This window comes from Macaca mulatta, chromosome 15, assembly GCF_049350105.2.
Source record: "Macaca mulatta isolate MMU2019108-1 chromosome 15, T2T-MMU8v2.0, whole genome shotgun sequence".
Lineage (NCBI taxonomy): Eukaryota > Metazoa > Chordata > Mammalia > Primates > Cercopithecidae > Macaca > Macaca mulatta.
Genome location: NC_133420.1, coordinates 59,342,819 through 59,365,527, shown reverse-complemented (window position 1 = coordinate 59,365,527; position 22,709 = coordinate 59,342,819). Strand labels below are relative to the sequence as shown.

Below are 22,709 nucleotides of genomic sequence, written 5' to 3'. Positions count from 1 at the left end.
TTTAGCACACAGAAAACTTCCTGAGAACTCCCAGGGTACCAAACCTATTGTTGTGCTTGTATTCTTTTGTGGTTGCCTCTTAGAATTAACTTTCCAGTTGGTTTTTATAGATAAGGGGGAGAGTGACGTCCATAAACAGATTAATGTATTCACCTGTCCATGTATACACTCATCCATCTTTCATCCACTGACCCCTGCCGTGTGCCAGGCAGTTTCCTGTGCTAGGCACTAGGGATATAGAAATAAGATGAGGAAGAGCTATGCAAAGAGCTAACAGAGCACATGTTTACAGCTGGAATGGAGCTCTGTGCAAAGCCAGTGGGAGCACTGTGCAACCCCCTGAGCCTGCCATGGGGAGTCAAGGAGGGTGGGTGTGCTTTCCGGGAGGGGGGAACTTAAGCTCCTCTCGTTCTTCTCTACCCCCACCATTCTATAATGATCTCCAAGGAGGAGAGGGCCTCCAATATCTAGTGGGCCACTGCTCCAGGGCATGGAGGGCTCGGTATGCTGGGTGAAGGTTTGGCATCACATGGGAATGTGTCTTGGGATGCTTTTGCTGCCACAGGCCTGTGGAGATGGACCAGGGCTGGCCAGCTCAGGCTTGGGAGGAGGCCCAGTGAAGCAAGAGCACCTCTTGCTTTAAACACTCTGTTTCCTATGTGGTGAGGTCAGATGGATCTGGAGGGACGATGTGACATCCGCACCCTAACCTCCTGCCACCTTGAATGACTGGCACAGGCAGCCAGGCGGCTCTGCTCCGGCCATTGCAGCAAACACGCTTTCTCTCACTCTGCCTCTAATGCTTTTGTGCTTGCTTCTTCTCCCTGCTGGCGTGCTCAGGACTACCTTTCCTCACCAGCGGAGTGGTAAGATCTACATACCAGGTGTGGGCTTAGGGGGATGGAAGAAAGAGGCTGCTCTGCTTGCTTTGATGCCACTGTCCTAGCTACTCCCAGCCCCATTAAAAGGAGACTTCTGTGTGGCTCAGCCCTGCTCCCCAGGGGCCAGCATTGAAGTTTAGGGCCAAAGCCTCAGAGTCAAATAGAAGGTTTCTGCATCTGGCCTTGTTCTCTGGACAAGTATCTTCTCAGCAGCCTCTAGCGTAGTAGATGGCTCTGCTGAGGACAGGATTGGGGGCAGGATCCTGTGTTCTTGCCACCAGTCTACCCATCACCCATTTCCCAATATCTGAGATAGCTTTGCCTAACTAAGTGTTTGCACAGGAGCTTAGAGTTTGGATGCAATGTTACATGTGGAGACACAAGGCCTCCATGTTGACAGAGGCCTCTAGTTTTTATACCTTCATCTCTTTCCTAATTTCAAGTGTTTTAACAAGAATAAGTATTCTTGGTGGGAACAGATCTCAGGTTGAGTTGCTAGGAAAGCAAGCTATCAAATACATTGGGAGCCAGAGGTTCCTTGAGGGCACCATGTGGCAGGAGATAGACAGGACCACACTGAGGCTGGATCCTGGAGGGTTGAGAGTAAGGATGCAAATCTGTTATCAGTGGGAGCCCTGAAGGGACATGGAAGACAGGACTGTCCTGTGCCTTAGGACAGTAACTCTGATGGTACATAGAGGGAATGGCTGAGAGAACATGCATTCATTTAGGAGACTGTTGCAATACTCTAGCAAGAGGTAATTTTGGAGCAGTGGGGTTTCAAGTAGGATGAAGGCAAAATAAATAAATCATGGCTGTAGGACTGAGAGGACTCTGTACAAGGTGGCAAGGAGGATTCTCTGTACAAAGCTCTCTGGGCAAGGTGTCAAGGAGGAGTCCTGACTTCATCAAGATGTTTTCTGAATTACAGGGCGAGAAGGGAGAGCCAGGTGCCATCCTGACAGGGGACATTCCTCTGGAAAGGCTGATGGGGAAAAAGGTAATTATGTCACCAGACCCTGCAGGCACATATCTGCCCCAGCTTCCCATCTTTGTTTCTGTTCCAAACAGTGACAAGTACATCTCTTCCTGTTTTAGGGTGAACCGGGAATGCATGGAGCCCCAGGACCAATGGTAAGCCAGAGCATCTCTCAGCTGGATCTGGACTGGGATTTGAAGCATTTTTCATACTTTGATTTGGTTAAATTTAGTCATCCCAGTTATGAAAATGCAAAGATGTGGCAAAGTGTGCATATACTAGGGTAAGGCTAACTACAATTAAATAAACTTTTCAGTGATTTAACACAACAGCAGCTTATTTCTCGCTCTTGCAAAGTCCACTGTGGTGGTTCTCAGCTTGGCATCTCTCCTCCAAGAAGTGACTCAGGGACCCAGGATGCTTCCATTCTGTGACTCTGCCATCTTGTGGATTCAAGGTCGCACAGGAGCTGGCAGGCTGAAGTTGGGGAGGGGGAAGAGATTGTGGAAGATAATAAACATCACTTCTGGCACATTCCATAAGCCAAAACTCAGAGGCCTGTGGCCTCAGAGTGTAGTTTAGCTGTGTGTCCAGGAAGGAGAGGTGCACTTGCAGTTATACCACAGAACTTGCCAGCTGAAGATGACCAATTTCCCAGGAAACCCTCAAAGGAACCCCACAAAACCTCTCTGGGATTTTTGATTTTGGTTGTGAATATGCCACTCATTTGCTGTGAGACCTTGTGCAAGCCCTCCTCTCTCTCTGGGCTCCTGTTTTCCCATCTGCACATTGAAGGGATTGAATTAGTACTAAATGGTATTAGGGCCCTTCTGGCCTTATGGCTCTGGGAATCCATAACCCATCTGGGCTTCTGAGCAGCTCTCCCTGTTTCTCCAAAGGTGAACCCTAAACTTCCTTCCCTGTGTAGAACTTTCTCTCTGGGTCAGACTGTATTGATGCTTCACATAGGCCATCTCATTTCATCTTCACAACCCCAGGAAGTGACTCTCAGAATCCCCATTTTATAGAGGGGGAAACTCAGGCTCAAAGAGGTTAAGTAATCTGCCCATGTGACACAGCTTGTAAGTGGCAGAGTGGGGATTTGAGGCCAGCCTGTCAGGCTCTAGGTCCAGTCTCTTCTCAAATGAACCTCACTGCCTCTAATGAATATTTGAAACACTGAACATTTGAAACATTTTGGGCTGCAGAATTGTCTACAGTTTTATTTGGTTGAAGCTGGATCTCAGTTGTGGGGAGAAAGGACCTCACATTTCTGTAACAGACTTGTATCCTTGAAGAATGGCCTGTAACTTTTGAGGTGAATTCTTCAAAAGACCTTCTGAAGTCAGGAAGAGTGGGCACCGAAAGTCAAGTAGCTAAGACAAACTGAGAGATTCTTGTGTTAACTACTGGTTAACCACCTACTAACCTCCAATACTGTGGAAAATACAATAGTTAGTGGTGGGGGCCAGCAGGCTGCTGCAGATGCCATGGCAGTGGTTCCTACTGAAGCCCAGCTTGGGCACAGCTTGCCAAACATAGGCAGTAAGTGGCACCTTCTTCTAATTTGCATGAAGGTGCTGTATGGGCTAGCTGTGGCCTTAGTGACCAGTGTAGCTTATAACTCCTCAAATTCACTGGTGTCCTCTTACACAAAGTGTAGACCATGCACCAGCATCACTGATATCACTTGGGAACTTCTTAGAACTGTAGAACCTCAGGCCCCACCCAAGACATACTGGATCTGCATTTTTAACAAGATCCAGGTGATTCTTAATGCACATTGATGTTTGGGAAGTATATTAGTCCATTCTCATGCTGCTATAAAGAAATACCGAGACTGGATAATTTATAAAGAAAAGAAGTTTAATTGACTCATAGTACCACATGCCTAGGAGTCCTCAGGAAACTTACAATCATGGTGGGAGGCATCTCTTCACAGGGCAGCAGGAGAGAGAATGAGTGCCAGCAGGGGAAACACCAGACACCTATAAAACCATCAGATCTAGGGAGAACTCATTCACTGTCATGAGAACAGCAGGGTTTAACTGCCTCCATGATTCAATGACCTCCCACCAGGTCCCTCCCATGACATGCGGGGGTTATGGAATTACAATTCAAGATGAGATTTGGGTGGGCACACAAAGGCAAACCATATCAGGAAGTGTTGCACTAGAACATACCAACCAAGTGGCCTGTGCCCTGTCAACCCCATCTGTCTTTGCTTGTCTTTCCCTAAGAGTAATACAGACTAGGTACTTTACCTACTGACCCTGTTTCAACTCAGTTTTTATTTGCCATTTTTCAGATCATGGTTATGTATGTTAATGGTAGGAGGAAAAGGAACTTGGAGTGCCCCAGGCTTAAACCAGTCATTCCTCTGGGAGACACAGCAGACCCAGCTGCAGGGTTGGAAAGGCACAGACCGAGGGTAGAATGTGTTCTAGGAAGAGGTACATCTTCAATGGTGTTGTCAACCAAGTGGGTTGCATCCCAGACACTAGAAGGCAGGAGGGTTCCTGAAGATTGCAACAGAACAGTGGCTCTAGAGGCCTGTGGTCCTGGAAAGCCAGCACTGAAATAGGGCCCATGGTCAGGAACTCAGCTGGAGGACTGGGGTGTCAGACCAAGACTCTGGTTCCTAGGGGCAAGTTAGAGCAAGGAAGGAACCAAATCCTAGAGTGGGTTATCAGGCCAGTGGTGGGCGAGGCAAGGTTGCATTATTCAGAATGCGGGATGCGGTAAGCCCTGGGACATAAGACCTAGGGCAGAGATTCATGTTCTGGGCTGGCCTAGTGCCTGGCTACCAGGGAGTTGAGGCCCTGAGCTACTGACCTCTTGCTCCTTAGTTAGCCCTGACTGCAAGAGGATGGGTCCAGAGTCTGGGGTGGGCTGGAGCCTGCAGGAAAGCAGGCGATGAAGTGGGCTGAGCAGGTGCTTCTAGCCGAGAGCGGAGAGGCTGGAGACAAAGAGGCTGCGGGAGGGGGCTTCGACCTGGCTCCCTGCCCTTCTTTCTCCTGTCGGTGGATCATCGTCACCACTGCCTGCAAAAGCAGGCTTGCACCCCTCATTTCCCTGAACCCAGACTTTCTGTTCTTTTCTAATCTGGCATTTGTTTTGCCTCTAGGGTCCCAAAGGACCACCGGGACATAAAGGAGAATTTGGTCTCCCCGGACGACCTGTAGGTATCAGCGTTCATTGGACAGGCTGGAGGGGGAGGACACATGGGCCAGGCTGGTCTATGGGCGGAGGGTTTACTAAGGTGTCTGCTGTGGGTTCCAGGGTCGCCCAGGACTGAATGGCCTCAAGGGTGCCAAAGGAGATCCAGGGGTCATTATGCAGGTGAGTCATCCTGAGGATGGAGCCGGAGGTTGGTGTCCAGAGAGGGTGAGAGAGTGTGGGGTCCACAGAGCAGGGCCTGTGGACTGAATATTCAGGAATGTTGTTCTTATTCCTTCATTGCCACTGCCAAAGGTCCTCCCACCCAGTCCTGTCCTTCAGCTCCCTCTCAGGAGGGTCCTGCCACCTAAAACACCTCAGTGGAGAGTAGACTTCCTTATGTAGGACTCAGAGGGAGTAGGGGAGAAAGGGATCTGGTCATGCTCAGAAAATGTGGTTCCAAACCCCAGGGCCTCTAATTCTACAGTAATGTCACCTCTCCCCTCCTTTACACAGTCCCAGGGTTCACTCACGTCACTAGGGGCTCAGTGAGTGCTGGAAGTCAGTATCAAAGGCGGATCGGCTACTTCAGTGGGGCCTCCCAGGTTAGCAAACACTGGGCAGCAGCAGGGACCCTGGTCTAGGAGAAAAAAGCCAATGTTTATTCAGCAGCTGCTATGTACCAGACACTGTGCAAAGTGATTTTAAGGAGAGTTTCTCATTTAGTCTTGGTGATAACTATTGCATGAGACACTATGCAGGGGTCTTGTTTTACATAAGAGGATACTGGGGCCTATAGAAGTCAAGGCACCCAGCCAAGGTGACCCAGCTAATAATCCCCAAACCGAGATGTAAACACAGCTCTAAGTCTATTGCTGCTTCGGTTTGTGCTATACTGCTTCTGCTTTGTATGCCCAGAAATCCAGAAATACTATTTTCCTGAAGCATTAGGGGTTGACTCTCACTCACCAAGCCAACTGGAACTGGAAGGTAAACCAGGTACTGATGCCTTCATTTAGAGTCATCAATACACCTTCCACATGGGCTAAACTCTTCATGCCTGCCCTCAGAGCTGCACCTCTCCTGCTGCAAGCTCCTGCGTCTAGGCTTAGAGGAGAAACTGTTGCATGGTATTAAGGCCAAGCTGGCCTCACTTTGAAAAAACTATCTAACAAGAGTTTTGCATTTATGCTTGCATTTCTGAGACACATTCCCTCTGGCAATATATCACATGAGGGACCCGCACAGTCCATTCCCACTCCTATACTGGGAATGCACTGATAGGGAGGCCTTAGGCTCAGTATCAACTGGGAGTCAGAATCTGAGTTGCAATCTCGTTCTGCTGTAAGCTGCTGTGTGGTCTTGAGCAGGTGACCTCCCCTCTCTGAGGCTCATCAGCTGCATGTGTTAACCAGAGACAATACTTGTTGCTCTGCCGTCCTCCCTATGGTTTGTTGTGAAGATACAGGGAGGACAGGGACATAGAAGTGCTCTGTGGCTCCCTGGGCAACCTGAGAGAGAAGTTGGTTGGCTTCAGTGGACCCTCCTTTTCTTCCTCTGGAGGAAATGTCCTGCAGCTGCCCCTGCACTCACAACAACCTGAACTAATGGAATGGCCTTTTTTTCTTCCTTCAGGGCCCACCTGGCTTACCTGGCCCTCCAGGCCCCCCTGGGCCACCTGGAGCTGTGATTAACATCAAAGGAGTAAGTTGGCACGGGGTGGGAAGACCTTCCTGATTGGTCTAAGCTGGAGTCAGGTGTCCTGGTGACCTCACCTCTCTCATTCTCGTTACCCACAGGCCATTTTCCCAATACCCATCCGACCACACTGCAAAATGCCAGTAAGTAGCAATCACCGCCTTAAAGAGCAGGCTTTGCAATACATAGCAACTCAGAGAAAAAATCAGTCTTTGTCTTGGGCCCTTTCTATCCTCAAATGTCCTCTTGAATGTCTTCTGTCCCCTAAGTGTAGACCCTCAAGTGACTAGAAGCTTTTAGATAACAGATTGTGGCAGTGAAATATACTGCATCTTCTAAGGGTGCACACACGGTGAGGTGCTTCTTTTCATACAATCTAAAAAGCAATGTCTTTTGTTATTGCGATCATATTAGCTTCATGCTTGGAGTAGTATAAAATTGGGAAAAATAGACCCCTTAGAAAACATAGATGAGAAAACAAGCCATGCCAACCCATGGTCTTTGCATTGGGAACTTTGGGCTAAAATCTGTAACTAACTATATTGCCCTTTTCCAATGATCACATCACTGCACAGCGCACAACACTGACAGGCAGGGCTTCTCTCTCCCACTTTATAATAAGGAAACGAACTGTGACTCAGAGAAGCTCACTGGCTTGTCCAAGGTCACAGGACTTGACTGAGCTGGGACTGTACCTCAAGTCTCCTAACCACCAGGCAGCAGGTGCAGACACTGGGATTCGGAGGAGTCAGGCACTTGCCTGGGCCCTCAACTATTGAGCCGCTCTGTCCCTGATGTTTTACCCATAGGAAGAGAGTCAGATTTCTGTGAGAAAACCCAGAGGGGAGGGTGGGCCTTGTGCACAGGCATTAGTCACAGAACCATACATAATCATTCTCTCATTCATTCAACAAATATTTATTGAGCACTTATGCAGTACCAAGTACTACCCCAGGTAGGCCCTGGGGACACAAGGGTGAACTAGACGGGTGTGGTCTCCGCTCTCAGGAGCTTGCAAATTACAATTTAGAAATATTCTTTGACGTGAGTTCATAATTGATCCCTGTTGGAGGTGATGCTAAGACTTGGGTCAGAGGCTACAAAATGACACAGTTTGGCTGCATATTTGCCCAGACATCTGGCTAAGTCTACACACTGAGGCATCCAAGTCTGCAGCCCAGGGCCTGGGAACTCTGGCCTAGAGGGCAGGACCTACCTATGTCAGGTGACTAAGGGGCCCCAGGCTCTACGTGGAGACAACAGCAACCCAGTATGTGTTTATATCCATGGCCTGAAGAGAAACATAAAATATCAGTGCTGGAGTGACCTTCCTGGGCAGTCGCTGCATCCCACCTCCTTATCACACAGGAGAGACCACAGCCCAGAGAAGCAAAGGGCTGGCTCCAGGTCACACAGTGAGTTAGTGCCGAAGCCCCTCCCAACTAACATGATTTCAGGCCTCAAATGAGCCAGCCACAGAACAGCACTTGACAAATTTTAGAGTGCTATAAAAATACTACTGCAATGATCATGACCTGCTCCAGGAACTCTTGCAGTAACCATGGTCTTTGGGGGTCGTGGGATACCTAAAAGAAGGAAAAGATAGGCTCAAAGCATTTTTAGTAAGATTTTTTACTTCATATTGCCTGGCTAGATACTATAGGAGCTGGGTCATGGACATTTCTTGTCCAACTCTCAAAATGGGCATTTTGAGACAGAAATGCTTCCTCTTACAGTCAGCATTTCATGAACCCCTTATAGTTTCAGCTCCTTCCAACACCCTAATCATTTATAGCTCATGTCTGTAGTGGAGAAACTTTATCAGCATAGCCTGTAAGATAACAGCTTGGAGCTGCAAACTTCATCGTTAACTTATAAATGTTTTTAATGGAATATTTCCTCCCCACTCCCATCTTTTCTTGGTGGCCCCTGAGCAGCTTGTGACCCTCCACCCTAAGCATAGAAGGATTTTGGCACCAGACGGATGACTTTGATTCCACACATCAGCTGGGAAGCAGCCGGGTTACAAGTGGCCTTGTCTTAACAGAGAAGGAAATGCAGGAATCTGGGGAAAACTGGGAAGGAATATTATCCAGAACAGCTTGGACTCTAGACCCCTGGAACCTAATGAGGAGTCCAGAATAGCCACTCCCAATCTAATGATAACCCCCTTTGCTAATTACCTGCTCATGACGCTCATCTTTGATTAGGTGCAATAGCAAAGCTAATGGCTGACCCAGCTTCACGGCTGGGCCTGTCACTTGCTCGGATGCTTGATCTCATATATGAATCAATCCCAAGTGATAAGAAAGGAAGACAAGAATGCTTATAGTTGGCCAAACCAACACTGCCACAATTTGTTGTCTTAAAGCTTTGGGCTTCCCTACAACTGAGTTTTTTGGCCAGTAGGTCTCAGCTCTGTCTCCCCAGCCCAACTACATCATAGGTCTCCCAGCTGAAAGCCTGGGATGTCTGTGCATTGAGAACTGCTGGGGATTCAGGGCTTTGGGGGACTCCAGAGCCAAAGGAAGGCCTGGCTCTGAGGCATTGCCTCTTTTGTCACATGCCCCCGGGACAGTGGCTGCCTGTGTCTGCAAACACCACGGCAGAACTTGCAGTGCCTGACCTGGACTTCCTCTCTTTCCAGGTTGATACTGCTCATCCCGGGAGTCCAGAGCTCATCACCTTTCACGGTATACACTCCCTTCTTCATCATTTGTTTCTCTGGGCCATCTCCTTGAGGAAGGTGGTTTTTCTTTGCCCCGTGCTGGGCACAGACTAGGTGGTCAGGAAGGTCTAACTGGATGCTGTAGGGTTGGAGGTGGCAGCTGAGCCAAGGCTGTGGGGCTGTGCACCTCTCTTTGGTTTGGTCACACATGTGTCTATTCTGCTTATCTTAGCTGAGCCTCCTAGTTGGCAACAAGCACTCTGTTCTTTCAATTGTTCATTTATTCATAAAACATTCACTGATGCCTGTTCCTTACTTGGTATGATCCACACTGGGCTGAGAGAGATTCCAAGAACCTGGGAAGCACTGTTCCTGCCTCTCAGGCTCTTGGAACCTGATAAGTCAAACTATTTTAAAAACAATTAAGTGCAGTATACCAAGAACTGATCAGGGAAGGGCCGTGGGAGTTCAGGAGACCCTTGCCTCAGTGTCCATGCAACTTTGTAAGCATCTTCTGGGAGCTTGTTAGAAATGCAGGACTTCAGGCCCCACCCTAGACCTGCTGAATCAGAACCCGTGTTTTAACCATCTCCCAGGTGAGGCGTGTGCACAGCAAAGTGTGAGAAATGCTGGCTCAGAGGGTTTCATTAGTAAATGTCAGCATGTTCATAGCCACATGCAAGGAGCTTTGCTTTGGCACATCAGAGAGGGACAGGCCAGGGGACGGGGCCTGAAGGTGAGCAGTCACTCTGGTGCCCCTGTCCCACACACCCTGTCATGCCACTTGGGGCTTAAATAGGGGAAGATCTCTTTTCTTCAATATTCACCTTCAGCTTGGCTGCGTCACCCCAGCCCACCAGGTGGTGGTCTCCCTGATGTTATCTGACCCCATGGTTTTTCTGTCACTTCTGCTTACCAAGCCCAGCCTGTTTCTAAAATCTATGCTTAGATTCAGTTCAAGGCACCCCTTTCCCCTGGTGCAAGTTGGACTTTAGGGAGCAGGGGATGGAGCCAGATTTGTTTTCTCAGATCTCCAACTGTTTCTCTTCCCTGTGAGCCTCCCCTGGAAGGAGGAGGAGGGAACAGATCTTTCTGGATGTGACAGCTCCTAGTGGGCAATCATCCTGCTTACTGTGTGCAGCCACTATTGCTCCAGTCGGTACTTGTGCACTTGCTGTCTGCTCTTCTGATCACTGCTGTCTGTGGGCTCAGTGTGGGTGAGGGAGGCCCCATGGGCCCCACTGCCCAGGTCATGGGTCTCACACAGCATTCCCAGGGTTGGAGAGGCCTTGATAGATGTAGTTGCCGCTCCCTACTGACCCCCTGCTGACACCATCATGACTGTGATGCTCATATTCCCTCCCCTTCATTGAGAAAGCCTGAGCCCCTACCCTCATCTACACTTTGTGGCCCCATCTCTAGGCTCAAGAGCATTGGCGGGTTGATCTGCCACACCTCTTGGGAATGAGGAATTCAAAGACCTAGCGTCCACGCTACCCATCAAGGTGGAGAAAGGGAACCACTTCCCTTCCCAAGCAGTGATCTCCCAAAAGGCTTTCTTCCATGCCCCCTCCCATATAAAGAGTTGAGGGGAAAGGTAGGGATGGAATGCCAGTTCTGCAGAAAAGGTGTTTCTCACTAGTCCTGTGGGGATGTACAACACTGCATGGTGGGCATTCTCACAACTTTGTAAGTAGAAAACTTAGCGCCCTTGGTTGTCCTGTGCGGGCACTCTTGGGAGAACCCTTTCCTTCCCTCACACCCCCATGCTGCACAGGCCTAGATGAGATGAGTCTGGAAGATTGACATGGTGCTGAGCCTCTGTCTTCATTTGTGGCACTGTCCAAGCCAGGGTTAGCTGCAGGCTCTGCTGCACTCCTGGAATGCGCTGCTGGAACCTCAGTGAGAGCACATATTTCATCTTGCCTTGCGTTACTGTGAGCTGTGTCTGTCTCCCAGTAGACCGAGCTTTTCAAGGTTGAGAATGTGTCTGAAGCATCTACCTGTGCCCTCTTTATGATTTTACACTTGCTGATTTCTCAGGAGGGCCTTGTTTGAGTGGACTTTGCTAAATGAGCTCGGTTTGAAAAACTGTCTCAGAAAGGTTTTATGTGGAATGAAGGTGATTTTCGATTTTTTTTTTTTTTAACATGTATGTGTTTTGTTGCAGGTGTTAAAGGAGAGAAAGGATCCTGGGGCCTTCCTGGCTCAAAGGGAGAAAAAGGCGACCAGGGAGCCCAGGGACCACCAGGTATTCCAGCTCTTGTTCTCAATCTTGCCTTTGATTTTTTGCTCCTGAGAACAAATGCAACTGAGAAATGTGACCTAGCCAGAGGGTAAGACTAATGACATTCCACCCTGACCACAGGCTCCACTGGTTTCTAGTGAGACCCAAGCATGGGCCTGGTGTATCCAATATGGAACATTGTTAAGAGAGACCAGAAAATCCAATCATTCATCTTTTATATGCAAAACAAGGTCCAAAGAGGGCCAGGGACCTACCTGGGATCCCACAGTGTCTGGATTGATGGGCCCACAGTAGCACCTGTTTTTGCTTGCAAGCAGACTCTGTTAGCTTGCAAGCAGACTCTGTTAGCCAACCCAGTGCAGGGTCATGTCCACTAAGACGTAACTGTGGTTGCCAACTTAGAGACTTTTATTTTAAATTTCTTAAATTACAATCGTGAATTTTACGAAGCATTTCTTTTTCAGGTCCTCCACTTGATCTAGCTTACCTGAGACACTTTCTGAACAACTTGAAGGTGAGTGTTTCTCTACCAATATTTGGAGTGTGTTTTTCATGTTTTGGTTTATGTCAGAGACTGAGTTCATCCCACTCTTACTGAAATATTCCTATGTTCTCTGCTTCCAGGGGGAGAATGGAGACAAGGGGTTCAAAGGTGAAAAAGGAGAAAAAGGAGACATTAACGACGGCTTCCTTATGTCTGGGCCTCCAGGCCTGCCCGGAAATCCAGGCCTGGCTGTGAGTAGAGACCCCTGCAAGTCATTTTCCCCAAGGCCTTACAGCTTTCCCGGAAGCTCCCAATGGGACTAAGCAGTTAGGGCTAGTCATTGTACTGTAAGCTGGAGGCAGAGCTTGGGGATCAGCCAGCTCTTTCCCCATCCTTGTTGATTGATGGGGAGGTTGGCTGAGGTCCCTGGAGAGAAGGTAGCTGGCCAAGGCCACATGAAGGTAGGTAACTTCTAGGCCATTAGTCACACTGCCTTATTCATGAAATGTGTGGAAAATTTACTCCACACAAAGAATGATTAATGGTGAATGCATCAGATAACAGAAGCAGAATGGAAGGTAAGGGAGACATTTTTAGAGGAGCTATTTGATTCTTCTGAAATTTTATCAGAGGAGCTCCTAGAGAGGTGTGGTTTTCCTAGGATGAGAGGTTTTTCCAGGTGAAAGGAGAGAAAGTCAAGCTGTGCCCCCGACAAGAATATGACCAGATCATTGACCTTTGGTCCCAGAGCTCACCGTGAGGGTAGAACCAGCAAAGCCAGAGATCAGAGTTCTGCCTCTAGCTGTGCCTCTAATTTGCTTCATGATCTTGGGCAAGTCCTTTCACTTCTCTGGGCTTCAGTTTCTCCATCTGTGAAATGCAAAGGCTGGACTACATGATCTCCAAGGTCCCTTCTGCCTCCAGGGCTCTCTGGGGTTCTCTGTAGAGTTATTCAACATAATGACTGGGCTGCCATCTTGGAGGCCTTACCCCACCTTGAATTGTGCCCAGGATTGAGGATAGTAATAACAATAGCTGGTGTTTATTGATTTCTTTTAAATATTCTCATAAAAGGACTAGATGGGACTTCTAGTGATGAATGATTCTTTCTCTCTGTTACTGTGTGCTTGCCTTGACAGGGCCAGAAAGGGGAGACAGTCGTTGGGCCCCAAGGACCCCCAGGTGCTCCTGGTCTGCCTGGGCCACCTGGCTTTGGAAGACCTGGTGATCCTGGGCCACCGGGACCCCCAGGGCCACCAGGACCTCCGGCTATCCTGGGAGCAGGTTAGTGCTGGAAGCAGTGCCCTTGTTCACGCCGTCCCTACCATTGTGCTCAAGTTCACCTCATCTGGGTGGCTTGTCACAGCTGCACTGCCTAACACAGGGCTTTCCTGGATACAGCCTTCTTTCCTTTTTTTAAGATTGAGATATAATTTGCACATCATAAAGTTCACCCACTTATAGTGTCTAATCCAGTAGTTTTTAATATATTCACAAAGTTATGCAGTCATTACCACTGTCTAATTCTAGACCATTTTCATCACACCAAAAAGAAATTTTGTACCGATTAGCAGTTGTACCTTTTCTCTCTTTCCCTCTCCTCTACCAGATCTGGGCAACCATGAATCTACTTCTGCCTCTGGATTTGCCTGTTCTGGACATTTCACATAAATGGAATCATATAATATATGGCTCTTTGAGTCTGACTTCTTTCACTTAACACAGTGTTTTCAAGGTTCACCCACGTTGCAGCACGGATCAGCAGTTCATTCCTTACTGTGGCCAAATAATATTGCATTGTATAGGATATACATTTTGTTTATTCATTCATCTGTTCATGGACATTTGGGTTGTTTCTACTTTTTGGCTATTATGAATACGCTGCTATGAACTTTCATGTACAGGTTTTTATGTGAACATGTTTTCCGTTCTCTTCGGTATATACGTAGGAGAAATTGCTGGGTCATATGGTAACTCTATGTTTAACTTTTTGGGAACTGCCAGACTGTTTTCAGAAGGAGTCACAACATTTCGCATTCCCACCAGCAGTGGCAGTGTATGAGGGGGTTCCAATTTGTCCTCCCGTATTATGGTATCCTCATTGTATCTTTTTGATTATAGCCATCCTACGGGGTATGAAGTGATATCTGTGGTTTTGGTTTGCATTTCCCTGATGACTGATGATATTGAGCGTCTTTTCACGTGTGAGTGGAAACTTCCTGGCTGCTTTGTCAATGCCTTAGGTGCCTCAGAACCTGCCTTAATGACCAGCAGTGACTGGAACTCTATTTAAAAATCTATTCATCCCTTAGAGCCTCACCTCCTCAAATGCAAAATGGGCGAAATTAAAGAAAATCTCTATGTACTAAGCATGTATCAGATGCCAGGCATTTTGCTAATCACTTTACTATGGTATTTTATTGAAACCTCACAGCAGCCCTTTAAAAAAAGCATTAACATCCCCATTTTACAGGTAAGGAAAGTGAGGCCCAGAGACATTTAGGAACTTTTCCAAGGTCACACAGCTAATAAATGACACCAACAGGATTCAGACCCAGAGCAGTGTAGCTCCAAAGCCTGTGTTATTTCTACTATGTCTGTTGTAGGAGACAATAATAGCAGCAATAATAGCATGAAGGCATACTTTTTTGTTGTTTGGCTTGGCAGGAGCCAGGTATGGTGGAAGCATACAGAGTCCTTGGCATAAGGGGAGCCTTACACAGGAGGTGACTTTGGGGCTGGAGCTTTGACTTAGCCTTGGATCATTTGGCTGCAAGTGATAGAAACCTAACTCAAAGTAGCTCAAGCAAAGGGGAAATGTACTGGGTGTGAAGGAGGGAATGAACAATCAACTTGTGGGAGAGGTAGATAAGCAGCTGGACCTCAGGAACAGCCAGAGCCAGGGACTCAACCCCTGCAAGGATTTTCTGGCCATCTCTTGTCTCCGCTTCTCTCTGCATGCAATTTCATACTTCCTCACCACAAACCACATCCTCTGCACAGCGGGAAATATGGTTACTGACAACTTACAGCTTCCACTGTCAGCTAGAAATCTTGAACTTCTTTTACTATTTTAGTTTGAAAAGTCCTGGGATGGGGAAGTCCTAGAGAAGGGTCCTGATGGGCCTGACTTGGGCAAGGTACCCAATCTTGGACCCTATGACCAGTCAGTCAGATTACATGAGAACATGGTAGCTCTTTCTGGAACCAAATGGTTGTAGAGGTGAAGGGAAGGTCCCAAGAGAAGGAGATGAGGACATTGGTCCTACAAAGGAAGAAGGTGCTGAGTGAGTGGAACCATAGGTGCCCACACAGCCATGAGGGAGGAGTAGGACTGCAGGAGGTGGAGGCATATTACAGGGTGAGTGCAAGGTGGAGAAAATCTGTTGTCCACGGCAACACTACATTAGGGCTCCTGGGATGCCTTGCTGCATTGAGCAAGGATTGCTTCTCACATAATGTATAGCAATTCAGTTTACAAAACACTTTCATGGCCATTATCCCATTTAATCTTCACAGCAACCCTGGGAGGAAGATAAAACAGGTATTATTATAAAATTCATCTCACGGATGAAGACACTGAAGCTCCACAGAGGTGAAGGGACTTACTCGAGGTCACAAATTCTATTAAGAGGCATGGCTGGGATCCAAATCCGAGCCCACTGGCCCTCTATCCACTAGACATTTGCCACCTATGTGTGGATGTTCAAGTCCTATGTTGGAACTGAACATGTGCTTGCAACGACCTGAAGAATTGTATAATTTTACTGGGACTTGTAAAAACACCCTTAATTCTGCCAAGAGCTTGGCACATTTGAAGGAGGTGTCGGCAGTAGGGTGAGCAGAAGATGAGAGAGGTAGAAGAACAGCCAAGGAATAGTTGTAATAATACTACTTTATGTTAGCCTAAAGTAAGGGCTTTTCAGTTGAGGAATCATAGACTCCTAGAGAGTCCAAGGATATACCTCCAGGATTTGTCATCCCAGTAATTTTTTTTTTTTTTTTTTTTTTTGTAGAATTGTTGTGTGCATTTTTCTGGGAAAGAGGGCAATAACCTTGATCTGATTTTTAAGGGCACTGTGACTCTTCAAAAGCTAAGAGCCCTTGGTCAAATGAATGTTGTACGGGTACAATTTGCAAAGCACTCAGTTCTCACCACAGCCCAGGGAAGAAGAAATGCCTATTTTACATTTTGCATAAGAGGAAAAAGCTTCAGAGAGCTTGCTGTTTCCTCGAGATCACACAGCTAGGAATGGACAAACTAAGGACTTGAGTCCATGTCTCTGGCCTCAAGGCCAGGGTTGCTGTCACTGCACAACCCTGGTCTCCTCCCACTCCCTAGAGCCTTCTCTTCCTCTTTCTGAGCCTACTTCCTCTGTTCAGTGTCACATGCTTGTCTGTTGGGTGAAGTAAGTTGTATGAGTCAGGATATTTTTGAATGCAAGTGACAAAATATTCAACTTAAACTGGCTTTTATAAAACAACCACAAAAGGAATTCATTCACTTTTGAAATGGAAAAGCACTAGCCATGGCTTCATCCAGGGTAACAATGAAGATTCCAGCTTTTCCCTGAACCAGTCAATGTGGCCTAAGTCATACGTTGCAGGCAGAGCACCCAAGATACAGGTGGAAGTTGGGATGCTTTGTGGCACTGTGAATGGGGTTGAACACACTTTTCTCTGGGAATCAGATGATACCTCAGACATTTTTCACAGGGTGGTTTTTGTATAACTTCTCTTTTCTGTTTTGTCTTAGCTGTGGCCCTTCCAGGTCCCCCTGGCCCTCCAGGACAGCCAGGGCTTCCAGGATCCAGAAACCTGGTCAGTATTATTATCAATGTGTCATCACCATTCCATTTGGGGTGGATTTACTTAAAACTCTGGCTACAATCTCCTGTGTCTGACATCACTTTGGAATCAGGCCTTCATGACAGTAGGTTTGGTGCAATTCCATAAATAGTAGAAGGGATTTATTATCTATTTGGATGACTTATTAAGTAAAAAGACATGAAAAACAAAATCATTTATATGTAAGTTCCACCATTCGAATCCTTAATTGACTAAGTTATAACAAGAACCAATCATATTATTTATTTATTTATTTATTTGCGGGATGAGGGGTGGACAGGGTCTCCCTCTGTCACCCAAGCTGGAGTGCAATGCTGAGATCACAGCTAACTGTAGCCTCAACCTCCCTGAGCTCAGGTAATCCTCTCACCTTAGCCTCCAGAGTAGCTGGGACTACAGATGCACACTACCACACCTGGCTAATTTTTGTTTTTGTTTTTGTAGAGACGGTTTTTGTCACGTTGCCCAGGCTGGTCTTGAACTCGTGGGCTCAAGTGATTCTCCCATCTTGGCCTCCTAAAGTGCTGGGATTACAGACACGAGCCACCATGCCTGGCCACCAATCACAGTATTTCAAAAAGCGTAAACACTGCTCGGGTGCAGTGACTCACTCCTGTAATCCCAGCGCTTTGAGAGGCTGAGGCAGGAGGATCGCTCGAGTCTAGGAGTTCAAGACTAGCCTGGGCAACATAGTGAGATCCTGCCTCTACAGAAAAATGTAAAAATTAGCTGGGTGTGGTGGTGCATACCTGTAGTCCCAGCTACTTGAGAGGCTAAGGTGGGAGGATCACTTGAGCCTGGGAAGTCGAGACTCCAGTGAACCATGACTGTACCACTGCACTCCAGCCTGGGTGAAAAATCAAGACCCCATCTCTAGAAAAAAAAGAAAAAACAAAACAACAAAAGCCCAAGAACATAAACAATGTTACAGCAGATCCTTGAGCTGGTCAGATTTAGTTGCATAATTCAGTCTTCCCCATTCTGCCAAAGAACATCTCTGGCACATTCGTTACTCTGCAGTTCATTGGAACAAGACATAGCACTCCAAGATTATTGTAATTCACAGAAAAATGGACAAATACTTCACAAGGATGTCAGGAGTCCTAAGAATGTTCTTTGATCTTTGCTGGATATTAGTTGCAAAATTTGGCTGCCAAAAGAAAGAACTGTCCTGCATATGATGGAATTTTGATATTTAGTTCCCTTGGGGGATATCTAAGTCATTTTGATGCACAAAGCCATTATCTTCAAGGCTAGGTGAAAATTAATATTTTATCATCTTTCTCAGTTACAATGAAAAATAAAAACTCTCTTGGCTGATGTTTCTTTGAGATTTGATGCTATTCAATAGATTTTTGTAGCTTCTATATGTGCTTCTAGATATGCCAAATGGCTGTCTAATCTTTGGCACTTTTCTAGGCAGAGAAATTACAGACCTCCATTTTATATCATGCATTTAATGTAACTACCAGGCTAGACAAAAAAGATTTAAGACCTTAAGTATAGTTGCTCACTTGCTTGCCTTTCTTATTCCAAATGAAAAATTTGAAACTCTTCAAGGACTAGCATGAAGTAACACCATTTAACCATGTTAGTGCCACCAAGTAGCTTGAAAAAATAGAAGTGGCAAAACTTACCAATGCTTTTGCTAATGCCCAAACCAAAACAAAGATAACTCCATTGACAATTTGTAAATGTGTTTATACTCACAGAATATTATCGTTTTTGTTTTAATTCATTTATTATAGGTTAGATTTATGTTTCAAAGTATACATGTTTTTGTTTTATCAAGAAGAATGCCCTTTGGTTATTAATGAAGGTGTATATCTCTATCTGGCATGTTAACAAGTCTTTTTATTGAGTATCTGGAGATAGCTCCTAGTTGACTTTACAGAAAGGCCGGGTTATCAGATGGTGCCATTGCTCTAATGATAATGGCAGTGTTTGGAATTTAAATGATCCGACAGGTCACAGCATTCAGCAACATGGATGACATGCTGCAGAAAGCGCATTTGGTTATAGAAGGAACATTCATCTACCTGAGGGACAGCACTGAGTTTTTCATTCGCGTTAGAGATGGCTGGAAAAAATTACAGGTAATTTCTAAACTCCCTTTAACACACTGCCTTCAAATACCCTCTAAAAATAATAATCTACTCCCATAAATGCCATTTTTTCTAGAAGTTTGTAATTGATCTTTCATTTCAATGTACTGTTTTTCTTAAAGCTAGGAGAACTGATCCCCATTCCTGCTGACAGCCCTCCACCCCCTGCGCTTTCCAGCAACGTGAGTAGTTACCCTGTTGCACTGCTCATGCATTCATTTATCAGTATTTCCTGAGTCCTGCTTGGTATCTAGCACCAAGCTCTCTAAACTCTGGAGAGTCAGCTGTGCACAGTTTAGTATCTGGAGAAGTCCTAGAAATTAATGGATGCTAACAGAAGGTTCCCACAATGGAGTGGAGGAATAACTAGATCCAGAGGCTGGAGACCTGCTGCCCCCATGTAATAGCCAAATCCTCTTCTGCAGAGGGCTTCCTCTCTCTTGGCCTCAGTTTGTTCATCTGTGGAGTCATTGGTTGGTATAAGCAATCTAGAAGATTCCTTTAATTTTTGGCACCATCTGCCTTATAAGAACATGGGCAACTGGCATTGTCCATCTTTTAGCCCTAGAGCAATGCTTTGAGGTGGGTACTATCATCCCCATTTTGCAGATGATGAAACTGAGGCTCTGAAGAGGTAGCTTTCTCTATTAAGTGAAAGAGTTGGCGATTAGACATGGGTTTATCAAAAAGAATGCTCTTCCTTGATTCAGTGCTCTTTTTAAAAGTCTTGAGAACATTTTCTCCCTTTCTGAAGATGATTTCTTCAGCAGGTCATGAAACTCTTTACAGTTAAGAGTCACAGTTACAGACAATGGCAAACTATTTAAAGCATCTTCTCAAGAAACATTGCACTCGCACCTCAGTACACGCTGAAGAACAGATTGAATGCATATTCAGAACTGTTTCTTTTCCTCCTTTTCATAACAGCCACATCAGCTTCTGCCTCCACCAAACCCCATTTCAAGTACCAATTACGAGAAGCCTGCTGTAAGTACAATTTATACATTTAATCTTCTACTACTGAGTGTGTATCTACTAGGTGCTAGGTCTCATGCTTAGTACACAGTTCCTACCATCATGATGCTTATAGACTAGTGAGAGAGGCAAACAAAAAACAGAGAAGTACAATACAGTGTGGTAACTTGTTTGGGCAAGCCAAACACAGGGTGCTGGGGGTATGAGGAAGGGCAGAGAAGTCTGCCTGGAGGAGGTTACCTCCAAACTAAGACCCAAAGGACAGCTGAGGTCAGGGGTGAGCCAGGTGGAAGAAAGAGGCAAAGGGAAGATGAAACAGAGGGAGGCAAGGGGAAGGGCTGTACATTCCTGTAATTGCTAGTATTAAATTACAGGCAAAAAAGTAGAGTTCAAGGCAGAAAAGGGAGATGTTTAGTCTGCGGAAGTCAGCAAAAGCAAGGGCTAGATTTCAAGGGCCTGCCCGCAAGTCAAGCCAAAGAATTTGACCATTTTCTGTGGGCAATGGGGAGCTACAGAAGGGTTTAAAGCAAGAAACAGGTATGATAAGACTGGTGTTTCAGAAATTACCTTGGTTACAGTGTGCAGATGAATCAGAAGGGACAGGAGCAGGGGTCCAAAGGCCAGTTAGGTGGCTCCTGTGTTACCGGAACTAGAATCACAGCAGTAAGCACATAGACTAGTAGGCAATTTGAGAGACATGAAGGAAGTAGGAGTGACTAATGGGGTCATTGACTGAATATGGCACATTAAGGATGAGAGAGGTCAAGAATGATGCCCAGGTTTCTGCTTGGATGATTGAGTGGTGACAGTTTCCTTTCCAGGGATTGTTTCATTGCTGGGATTAGAAACTCTCTCTCTATTCCTTTGCTAGGTTAAGTAAAGATCTTGTTTAACTCAGCATAGAAACCTCATGGAAGGCTGGGCGTGGTGGCTCATGCCTGTAATCCCAGCACTTTGGGAGGCCAAGGCGGGTGGATCACAAGGTCAGGAGATCGAGACCATCCTGGCTAACACGGTGAAACCCCGACTCTACTAAAAATACAAAAAAATTAGCCGGGCGTGGTGGCAGGCGCCTGTAGTCCCAGCTACTCGGGAGGCTGAGGCAGGAGAATGGCATGAACCCAGGAGAGGGAGCTTGCAGTGAGCCGAGATCACGCCACTGCACTGGAGCCTGGGTGACAGAGCAAGACTCCATCTCAAAAAAAAAAAAAAAAAAAAAAGAAGAAACCTCATGGAACTCCATCACAGGAAGAACAGCCAGGCCTGGGACTCTTGTCTCTACTAGTCTGCTTTGCTATCTCTACAGACCACCTTCTGAAAGGGTCGTTCTTCCTCCCAACCTCACCCCAGCACACATACATAGGTGACATGAGCTTGCACACAGCTTTGGATTACCCTGGCACTGATTCTTGCCCCAACTCTGTGTGATCTTATAGCTGCTGACCCCAGTACTACTGACTCAGTTCAGAGTCTTGGAAGAGATAGTTTATATGGTCTGTCTTGGGTCAATTGCCCACTCCCAGCCCAATCAGGAGTTATCAGGAGAATGAGGTTGAAGGTCTAAGGCCATTTCTTGTAGCAAGGATTGTGGGGGCACTTTCTAACAACAGAGGTGAGCATTTCCTATCGTGCTGCCATTGACCAAGGAGGAACTAATTTGGAGCGTGGTGAGTCTGAGGTGCCTGGAGGAAACCTGAGTGGAGACTACCAAGAGAGAATAGGTTCTGAAGGTCTGAAACCCCACAGTAGAATCATGGCTGGAGATGAGCCGTCTCATTATTGTGGGGCTGGTTGGATTCCCAAAAGAGAATCTGTGTAGTCAGAAGGGATCCGACTATGAGGAGCAAAACTGAAAAGGACCTGATGGGAGAAATATGAGAAGGAAACTGAGAAGCCATAGCCAGAGAGGAAGAAAGCAAGCCAAGCAAGGTAGTAGCCAACAGTGTCAAAGGCTGCCAGGAAATTCAGAAGAAGAACCAAAAGGTGTCCTTCAAATTTAGAAACTAGAGCAAAGCATTTAGTAGCCAAAAAGACTCTAGTTGGTTGAAGAGTCAGTGGGAAGTGAAGGAAGAGAGATGTGAGTATCAGTAACCCTTCAAAAAGCCCCAAAGTTAGGGTAGTAGCTAAAGGATTTTTTAAATGGTATTTTATAAATTCAGAACTAATACGTATTCATTGCAGAAGATGTTAACAATGCATGAAAAGAATGGAGAAGAAAATAGTAACACACCTACAATTTTATTAAAACTACAACCATCCACAAAATAATAATTTTAACATTTTGAGTGTTGTAACATTACTGTCTTAATAAAATATAATATACTGTCAATATAAAAATGTTGTTTTATAAAAATGTTCCAACAATTAAAGAAATACAAACATGAGAACACAAAAACCCCCAATCCTGTCATTCAGAAACAACTGTAATTTCAGACATTTCTCTGTGTCTCTCTAAAGGAGAATAGGGCTTGGTGGAATTAGAGGTGTGGCAAGGAAACCCCTGCCTGTGCCTTTCTTAGGTGGCCCCTGGCATTGGGGAAGCCTCATTCCATCAATCACAGGCCTGTGATTGTGGTGGGTGGGTAGCATGCTAAAGCTCCCTCTTATCCTAATGCTGGGAATGTAGAGCATAAAATGCTAGCCACCGGGACGCCTGCTGGGGAA

At 46.3% G+C, this 22,709-nt stretch overlaps 1 protein-coding gene across 3 annotated transcripts in view; it reads left to right on the top strand.

The window, feature by feature from the left end:
* Nucleotides 1-22,709, top strand: part of COL15A1 (collagen type XV alpha 1 chain) — a 127,172-nt gene that overhangs the window by 99,284 nt on the left and 5,179 nt on the right. For all 3 annotated transcript variants that reach the window (XM_077965657.1, XM_028835028.2, XM_077965658.1), the window contains 15 exons: nt 1,813-1,881; nt 1,980-2,015; nt 4,988-5,041; nt 5,143-5,202; nt 6,655-6,723; nt 6,819-6,860; nt 9,365-9,410; nt 11,556-11,636; nt 12,098-12,147; nt 12,258-12,368; nt 13,257-13,401; nt 16,874-16,938; nt 18,933-19,061; nt 19,193-19,252; nt 19,998-20,057. In XM_077965657.1, coding sequence (XP_077821783.1) covers nt 1,813-1,881; nt 1,980-2,015; nt 4,988-5,041; nt 5,143-5,202; nt 6,655-6,723; nt 6,819-6,860; nt 9,365-9,410; nt 11,556-11,636; nt 12,098-12,147; nt 12,258-12,368; nt 13,257-13,401; nt 16,874-16,938; nt 18,933-19,061; nt 19,193-19,252; nt 19,998-20,057 — 1,077 coding nt within the window. The remainder of the gene's footprint in view (nt 1-1,812; nt 1,882-1,979; nt 2,016-4,987; nt 5,042-5,142; nt 5,203-6,654; nt 6,724-6,818; nt 6,861-9,364; nt 9,411-11,555; nt 11,637-12,097; nt 12,148-12,257; nt 12,369-13,256; nt 13,402-16,873; nt 16,939-18,932; nt 19,062-19,192; nt 19,253-19,997; nt 20,058-22,709) is intronic.